The sequence below is a fragment of the Neofelis nebulosa genome, chromosome 12, assembly GCF_028018385.1.
Source record: "Neofelis nebulosa isolate mNeoNeb1 chromosome 12, mNeoNeb1.pri, whole genome shotgun sequence".
NCBI lineage: Eukaryota > Metazoa > Chordata > Mammalia > Carnivora > Felidae > Neofelis > Neofelis nebulosa.
Window position 1 is genome coordinate 34658158 of NC_080793.1, and position 9716 is coordinate 34667873.

General features: G+C 41.4%; 1 protein-coding gene across 1 annotated transcript in view; it reads right to left on the reverse strand.

Moving 5' to 3' along the window:
• NCBP1 (nuclear cap binding protein subunit 1) overlaps positions 1–9384 on the reverse strand; it is a 38479-nt gene extending 29095 nt beyond the window's left edge. The window contains exons 1-3 of the mRNA XM_058694830.1: positions 9252–9384; positions 1846–1934; positions 1206–1306 (exon numbers count right to left, since the gene is read on the reverse strand). Coding sequence (XP_058550813.1) covers positions 1206–1306; positions 1846–1934; positions 9252–9285 — 224 coding nt within the window. The 5' untranslated portion in view covers positions 9286–9384. The remainder of the gene's footprint in view (positions 1–1205; positions 1307–1845; positions 1935–9251) is intronic.
• Between the last annotated feature and the right edge of the window lie 332 nt (positions 9385–9716).

Here is a 9716-nt window from a genome sequence, read left to right on the forward strand (position 1 = left end):
TACAGTTATTTGAAAAGCAAGGAAGAGGATTACAGTAAAAAACCTTTGGAGAAAGCAAATGTTGCTTCCTAATTTAGGTAGCCTTTAAAATTATCTCAAAAAAGAAAAACAGGAAGGAGCTCATGATCAAATTCTCATACACAGTTTGTGTTTTCCCAACGCACCTAGCAGAGTGTAAGGGACAATTTAGATTAAAACAAAAAACAAAAAACAAAAAACACTTGCACTGATAGTAACCTTCCTCGCCACCCCCAAAACCATGGTTTCCATCACAGTTTAAACATAAATCTACTCCATTCTAAAAAATGCTTCCAAAACAGAAGGCACTTTAATTTGTCTTAGTCATTTCTTAGTCTAAGGACAGGTCTTCCTGAATATAAACTGGATTTCTTTTAAAAACTATAACCCAAATTATTTGTACTTTGTGAGGTTAAAATGAAATCCACTGGTAACTTTGATTTGCGTGTACATTTTTAAATTTCAAAAATGAGCTGTAGCATTATTTAATTAGAATATTTGAAATAGTAACTTACAAGTCACCTTCATATGTGAAATTTAAAAATACCTCATGATTTATAACTTCATGTACAGTACAAAGACCCCTTTTATCCAAAAGTCATAACTACTTCTTTGCAGAGCATATAATTCATAGTGATCAAGGTCCATCTGAGAGATGAGAAAGTCTGGATTAATTCCATCACTGGGAGAGACTGTTTCATGATTCTATATAACACTTTTCCCATTTTAATTTACTCACAGATTAAATAATATTTGTTCTAGCAAACCTAAGTCGAAGAAAGAGTATGTCCATTAATAGCTTCAAAACTTCTCCAGTCTTCTGAAAAGGACTATCACTCAAGTGACCAGTTCCCAAATTTGTTTAGTACTACCACTTTAATATATAAATCAAACTCTATATATTGTATATATTTAAGTGTACATGCTTAAAAGAAAATCTCTGAATGTGAAAACAGTCAACTCAAATGATAATAAGGTTCCAAGAAACAAAATGTTAAGGAAAATGCTCAATTTTGTCCTTTTTATCGCTAAGGTTCACCAAAGGTCATTCCATTTGTATAAGTTTCCCATTAGAAGGAAAGCTAATGAAATACATGGAATATAAACACATCTTCTGAACACTCCCAAAGCATTTAAGAGTAGATAATACATTATCACCTGGACTCACAAATCTTTTGCATACATACACTGTACAAAGAAGCCTTAAGATCTTGCTCTTGTAGTTAGGAAGATCAGCTTCTAAAACACCTGCCAAGCCTTCTAGGTTGCTCTCCAGAGAGCAGGCACTCTGTAGAGGACAGCATATTAAATATCTGTTAAATACTCGGCAATTAGTTAAAATTTTCTGAGTGATCATAATAAAAGTTAAAGTCTTATCTGTAAAAGGCACTATGACAGGTTTACTATAAATCAATTGGGGTAGTTACTGTTCTTAGAAATCCATAAAAAGAGAATGAATGAAAATTTAAAAGCAAGCAGTCTAAGGTAGCAGAATTAGAAATGTGAGGACATTATCGGTTCTCTTTTATCTCTGTAACTGATTCACTTAACATATGCCTCTCAGCAAATTACCTCAAGTAACCAGGACTTGTTTGGTTCTTCATTTATAAATTGAAAGGATTTTTCCTTAAGGTCTCTTCCAAGATTCATATTCTATGAAAATTACATTGAACTATCAATTATCTGTACCCCAAGGGTTTTAATATATTTACTTTGGGATATAGATTGCCTAAAACTAAGATCACCAAGTTTCAGCTGCAGAAATCAGTCGAACAAAGTCAACTACAACCATAAGCCCCTCACAGTCTGTGCCTATGTTGCACATACCTTTTCTCCTACTTTGCATATTAAAGATTCCAAATGATCTTCAGTTTCATTTGCATCAGAGGTCTTTCTCCTTTTGTGAGGCTGTCCCCCTGTTTCAACAATGTAAAAAAATTAACATGACGTGATGAGTCCGGTATCACAAATTTAATTTAACTTTTTTAATGCTCTAATCTCTCTCCTGCCAGAAACCCTACTTTTTACACACAGGACAAGATCTTAACTGACCCACCACCAAAGACCTCCATACCCAGGGACACTATAATAACTGCAAGAGGCATTAGTTATGTTCACTTTTGTGTGAACAGTGCCCCATGGAGCTGTGCAATGCAGCAGCCCTGTGCACTTCTGTGATAGGCAGGAGCAGTGCCTACAACATCCTAACCACCAGTAGTTAGAATACTCTCTGGACCACTCAGGTACTGCTACTCCCATTCTTTAAACTGAACTGTTCACTGATTTTCAGTTGCTTGGTCCTAAAGCCTCTTAGTGCCAGTAGTACTCATTATTCTAATAATGAAAACCAGGTTAAAAAAGGAAAATGTCAAAACATAGGAAAGGGAGCATAAGACATTAGGATTCCTCACTAGTTTTACAAGTGTTTGAGCTTTCAACTCTGTAATTAATAATAGCTTTGGTTCTGTAGAACATGTAGCATTAGGGTATAGTCCCAAATAATGGGAATTACAATCAGCAGACACATACTCAAAGAAAAGTCCTGAGCACTGTATCAAATAACTGGTGGGGGAAAGTATATGTTTTATGATTTCCTACTTTTAACTACTGTTCTATTATGTTCAAAAACTGGTTATCATTCACAGAATCTTTAAAAAAAAAAAAAAAGAGGGGCGCCTGGGTGGCGCAGTCGGTTAAGCGTCCGACTTCAGCCAGGTCACGATCTCACGGTACGTGAGTTCGAGCCCCGCGTCAGGCTCTGGGCTGATGGCTCAGAGCCTGGAGCCTGTTTCAGATTCTGTGTCTCCCTCTCTCTCTGTCCCTCCCCCATTCATGCTCTGTCTCTCTCTGTCCCAAAAATAAATAAACGTTGAAAAAAAAAAAATTAAAAAAAAAAAAAAAAAAAAAAAAAGATCTACCACATTGAAATCGTTACCAATCATCTAGGTGTCCTTTTGGTTGCTGAAGAATTCAGGCTGAACAAACTACAAATCAATCTTAGGCATTGGACTATTTTTCAGACTGTTACTGTTAAACATCTCTTACCATTTTGCTTAAAACCTTAATATGCATACCTTGTATCCTTTTGTGGAATAATCTACGGCTTAAAAGTTTGAAGTGAATAGTGTTAAATACAGAACATGTTGTTGTTGGTAAGCACAACGTTGGCCAGTCTCCCAACGTAATTCAATTTTGACTTCCACCAATTAGATTATCAGGGCAGCATGTGGACAAGGAAGCAATGGTCTGTAACAGTGCTGGGGATCTGCATTAATAATGGAAATCTGGATATAGGGTTACCAGGAGTAAGTTAAATATAACTTCAATCTTCTCCAGACTTGTAGAGCCAAAACTGAGCCATTTTTACAGAACTCATAATCACTTACTTGCCATTGTAACATCTGGCTTGAAATATATAGTGATTGTCATAAAACACAGTACCTGACTACTCTAAGCTTGGTGTTAAAAGTCTCTCCAATGACTGAAATGATCTTCAGGCGCCACCTGAACTCAAGGTGCACAAAACCAATCTATTACTATCCAGATAGGACCTGATGGAAATATTATAAAAGGCCACAGGGTATAAAGCACTATGTGCTTTGACCCCCCGACTTCTTAGTTATCATTATGATCTGGCTTAAATAACAAATGAACATAGTTTTGAGAGGATAATGCCATAAAAAAAAAGTAACACGCATGCAATGTGACAGCTGAGATATCCAGAGATATCTGCTCATGTAAAGTGGACATGTGTGATACAGTGGAATCAGTGACCTCGATTCTCAAGTATGCATAGGATCTATAAAGCTTCCACCACCAACTTTCACAAAAAGGTCTTCTGTTTCCAGGATTTATTCACTGAAAAAACTGCATTTTCAATGCAATGTTTATATAAGCTGTCAGCCAGGATGCTAAAATAGCCTTCTTCTAGAGCAGTGGTTCTTAATTGGGTGAGATTTTGTCCCCGCTAGGGGCCACGTGGAAATCTCTGGAGACATTTTTAGTTGTCACAACTGGGGGAGTGCTACTGGCATCCAGTGGGTAGAAGCCAGGGATTCTGCTAAACATATTACATTGCACAGGACAACTCCCAACAACAAAGAATAATCCAGCCTGAAACGTCAATAGTGCTGATGTTGAGCAACTCTGTTCTAGAAAGTAGAATATACTAATGGCCGTTCTTCAGAACCAGATTTCTGGTAAGGTTGGGAAAATGCAGATGCTAAAAAACTAGCCAAATAAGAGCAGTTTTTTTGGTTTTTATGATTGTTTTTTAAAACTTTTAACTACCGTTCGCTTCCTTCTAGCCCATCTACTCTGCCAACCCTTTATCTCACATCCCACCTTCCACATCCTCCCTAAATTAACTACCCAGCTAGCTCGTTCCCAAATTAATTTGGAATCATACCCCCGTCTTTAAAGCAACATTCCCAGACCCTCTGGTAATGTAGAAAAGGAGAAAATAATGCTGTAGGGAGAGAAGGCAGGATTTCTGAAGACAAACTAGAAAATACAAGTACAGGGGCGCCTGGGTGGCTCAGTCGGTTAAGCGGCCGACTTCAGCTCAGGTCACGATCTCGCGGTCCGTGAGTTCGAGCCCCGCGTCGGGCTCTGGGCTGATGGCTCGGAGCCTGGAGCCTGCTTCCGATTCTGTGTCTCCCCCTCTCTCTGCCCCTCCCCCGTTCATGCTCTGTCTCTCTCTGTCTCAAAAATAAATAAACGTTAAAAAAAATTAAAAAAAAGAAAATACAAGTACACAGTCCTCCCTGAACTGCAACTCCTATTTTCTCTCTTCCCATTTGACTATATCAAAGGACAAGTTTTGTTTAGAGAATGGGAAGAGGCAGAACATATTAAGAAGATATGCCCCACTCTCACCTGAGATATGTGAGGATATGAAGGTGGGGGGTGGTAAAACTATAGACACATCTGAACTCATGGACAGTACCAGGATATTGAACTCAGAGGATAACTTGGGTACACAGAATAAAGCACCCTCATTAAGGATAAAATTTGAGGAATTAACTGAATGTTCTCATATACCCCCAAGAAAACATATCCATGGTAGCTCCCAAAGCAAGAATAGAGTTTATATTAAGTGTAACTATGTAGAAGTTTTACAATATAGATTCAAGTTACATATTGCCACTTCACTCTGACAGTCTTGGCTAGTATAGAAGAAAGACGCAGATCTTTATTAAAACCCATTTGAGGGGCGCCTGGGTGGTGGCTCAGTCAGTAAAGCATCCGACTTCAGCTCAGGTTATGATCTCAGGGATCCTGAGTTTGAGCCCTGCATTGGGCTCTGTGCTGACAGCTCAGAGCCTACAGCCCATTTCAGATTCTGCGTCTCCCTTTCTCTCTGCCCCTCCCAGGCTCACACTCTGTCTCTCTCCTTCAGAAAAAATAAACACACATTAAAAAAAATAAAATTAAAAAAAAAACAAAACCCATTTGACAGGATCTTCATACACCGGTAATTTTTTTCCCTGTAAGGTGATCCTAACTTTATAAGGATACACTGTACTATATCTTGTATCTTTACTTACTATAAAAACCACAAGCAGGAAAACAAAGACCTACCTGTAAAAGAGAAAGTAAAGTAGCAAAACCAACAAGGTAAAAGGGAAAAAAGTAGAGTACCTTGATCTTGCAGCTTTAAAGCAGAGGTGATCACCAGCCTGTATACAAACTACACTCTTCCTTGGAGTAACAAATCCCTTCACTTTTAATTATATTTTTTTTCTGTAGTGAAGTTAAAAAAGCAGTCACGGTCTAAAAGACAAGGACCTAATTCTAAGTAGCTGAAAAGGGAGTTAATATGGGTTTTTGGCAAAGATTATGGATAATATAAATACTTTCTTAGAATAACAAAATAAACAACGTACTCAACAGCTATTGTATGCATATCCTGTAATAACTGCAAAGCTCCAGAGACATTCTTGGAGATTCTAAGAAATGGGTTAGATTTAGCAGTGGACCAGTATCCACACACACTAATTTCCCATTTAGGACTTCCCTTTCCTTCTTTATAAACTGAACTCCAGCTGAACTTCACTGGTATAGTCTCCTAACTTGTTTCCCTGGATCCTGGACACTCCAGCCTCAACAAAGAGATACAATTTTAAAACTGCCCTTTATGAGCTGATCCTCTGCTACCTCTTATCTTAGCTCCTACAACTCCCCCTCAGCCCCTCCTCACTCCTCCAACTCTGCTCCAGCACCACTGGCCTCCTTGCTTTCTGTGAACATGACAGGAATGGTCCAGCCTTAAGTCCTCTGCACTCATGGTTCCCCATACAGCCATCTGGTTTGCTCCCTTACTTCCTGCAAGTCTTCAGATCAGATGCCATTCTCAGTGAGGCCTTACCTGATCAACCTACATAAACAGCAACTCCACCTCAACAACAGTCTCTACCCCCTTTTCCTGCTTTTACTTTTCTCTGTAGCACTTCACACCATTTGACACATTCTATTTTATTTGACTGTGTTCTGTCTGGAAAATGAGGCTTCATCTTCATGTTGTCCACTACTGCATGCCAGTAGTTAGGACAGTGCTTGGCACTGGTAATTTTTGTTGAATAAACGATCGTATCTCGTCAAGCACATGGAAAGTCATGGCAGCCAGTGACTGATAAGAGCTGACAACAATCCAGAAATGCTGATATATCTACTTAATCAGGACTATTATAATTCAGCCTATTTTATTATTTTTTTTTTTAAATTTTTTTTTTTTCAACTTTTTTTTTTTTTTAATTTATTTTTGGGACAGAGAGAGACAGAGCATGAACGGGGGAGGAGCAGAGAGAGAGGGAGACACAGAATCGGAAACAGGCTCCAGGCTCCGAGCCATCAGCCCAGAGCCCGACGCGGGGCTCGAACTCACGGACCGCGAGATCGTGACCTGGCTGAAGTCGGACGCTTAACCGACTGCGCCACCCAGGCGCCCCTAATTCAGCCTATTTTAAAATAGTCTCAAACATTTAGGCATCTACTATTTCAGATCTTTAAAAAAATCAGTAGAAGCTTAACTAAAAAATTCAGATCACTGTTTAGGGTAAACCCTAGTTGATCATTACCCAAGTTGTGGCAATTCATAAAAGTTTCAGATTCGGTATAGTATCCAAGAGGAACTATGAACTGCCCCTACTACTAAATTATTCACCAGAATAAAGTTTAATTAACTCATGTTACTTCTTTCTATTATTTATTCTAAGGTTCCTGCTTCAAGACCCGAACGGACCATGATTTACTGGCCATCTGGTATTAAAAGAAACTAACTCCCAAGAAAAGTTTGCTACCATCACAATAACAAAAGCAAAAGTTGTTTTTGTACATATTCACATTCAATTCTCCAGGTTGCCCTCTGGAAACATTTTCTCTCCCTTTAAGGTGCCCTAGAAGCGAGAAGAGTGGAGAAAAGAAAGTATGAGAAAAGCAAAGAAAGAGGGAAGAACTTTAAAAGACTTGAAAGTTCCCTGAATCCCAAGCGATCATTTCAAGCATTAGTTTTTGATTAATCGAATTCCAAGCATAGGGAAGCTGTATTTTCTGTGCCCAGTATGTATGTTATGCAAAAAGCCTCATGTATTAAACAACGACAAAAAAATCTAGGCACGCAGCGGAGTAATACCTGTGTCCTGATGACAGCCCCGGACTTGCTTTCACTGGCGTCAAGCCACTGCAGGCTGTGTCTCCGTGTTTATTATACTAAAGCTCTGGACCCTTAGGTGTCAGATAAGGCCGGATTAGAATATCCTCTCAAGCTATTCTCTAGCAGAAATCTGATGTTTCGTTGTTAAAACTCAAAACATGAGGCGCGTCTGGATGGCTCAAATAATCGTCTGACTTCGCTCAGGTCATGATCTCAAGGCTCCTAAGTTTGAGCCCCAAGTCAGGCTCTGTACTGATGGCTCGGAGCCTGGAGCCTGCTTCTGATTCTGTGTCTCATTCTCTCTCTGCCCCTCCCCCGCTCGTGCTCTGTCCCTCTCTTTCAAAAAAAAAAAAAAAAAAAAACCACATTAAAAAACTATTTTTCAAATGAAACTAAACACATGTGATTCTGCTCATATTCCTAAAAGTCCCAAGATTCAAGGTGAGGAAAATGTTAGTGAAGAAAATTAATTAAAATTTTTCTTCCATATTTTTTCTTACATCATTGACACCTGCGAAAGGTTATCACCTCTTAAGCATTAACCGATGATAAGTAAATATCATCATGAGATATGTCACATGTATTACCTCATTTAACCCTCACAAACTGAGAAGAGGTATGTAATATACTTCTATATTACAGACTAAGGTTTACAGAAGCGATAAAACCTGGGCAAGATCATGAAGTAATGGCAGGGTCTAGCTTTGAACTTAAATCCTCTGATTTGGCCTCTTAACCAATACACCACACACTTTTTAAATAGCGCTACACTGTAATATAACAGAATTACTTAGTTTCTTTCCTGGTGGATGTGTGTTCTCCGCTGATTTCTGTAAGGTAAGCACCTTTTTCCTGTTTTTAACTAGCAAAATTATCCTTGGCTTTTATGGTGGCAATATCATGATCCCTAGGAGCGCAACGATCCAAATGGAATAGAGAACCCCTGATCTACACCTCTAAGAGCTCTCCAGTGTGTTTTCCAGTACTCCTCTTTCACGAGGGAAATGCGCTGCGCTTGCAGTCAGTTCAAAATCTAACGTAACAACGTGCATCTGTTTATTAGTGACCTCGTGAGTATGGATAAGACACAGATTTCTTTTCCTGCAGTTTGAAAGAAGGCAGACCAACGCATGACCGGTACAGCAGAGCTCAGACTGCAATTCGTCAGATCTTCCACTCACCGCTTTGTTCTTTCCCTTCTGAGGGCCCTTTACAGGTGCAGTTTGAGGGTCAAAACGAGCCACTGAGACTAGTGGTCCCTGTCACTGTGCGTAAGAGACGGCCGCACAGACCCAGGTATACTTCTCTACTGGACGGTTCTAAGAACCAAATCCTGAAGAGTCCTTAGAGACTAGAGAGATCCACCAGGCCGACGACTAAAGGATTTGGGGTGGGGGGAAGCGAGGGCTTTCCAGAAGTCGCCTGGCCACACTCCCGGTGTGCCACCCTCCTTCACTCCGTGGCTCCCCGAACGCTCCCGGGATGGGGTGGGGGAGGGCTTCCCATCCCTTCCCTCGAGCCCCCGGGACCTCGGCTCCCGCCTGGGCGCGGCCTCGGCGGCAGGGCCGATGGCACTCACCGTCGTTCTCGTCGCTGTGCCGCCGCCGGGACATGCCGCACGCCGGAGCGCTGCCTAACCGAGAAGCCGGGAGGGAAGAGCGGCAGGAACTGTCCGACCGCCGGCCGGTGCGAGGACAGCAAGGAGGCGCGCGCAGTGTCCGGCGCGCAGGCGCACTCGCTCGAGACGGGTCCCGGAAGCGCAGGCAGGAGAGGTGCGGCGTGGGCCTGACGGGCTCAGGTGCGAGAGAGCCGGTGCCTGGGAGCTCACTAGGCCGAGGGCGTCCGGTCTACACGCAACCGCCCCCTCGGGCTTCCTCCGCCTCTCGGCGGCTTCCTTCTCCCGCCTTTCGCTTTAAGTCCTTCCGGGGCCACGCGGAAAGCACCGCCTCTTTAGCCAGCCTGAGGCCGCCGGCCGCAAGCCAAGCCGGTCCACAAAACACCCTGGAATCCCCGCCTTAACTTCAGACCCTCCCTGGGGCCTCGC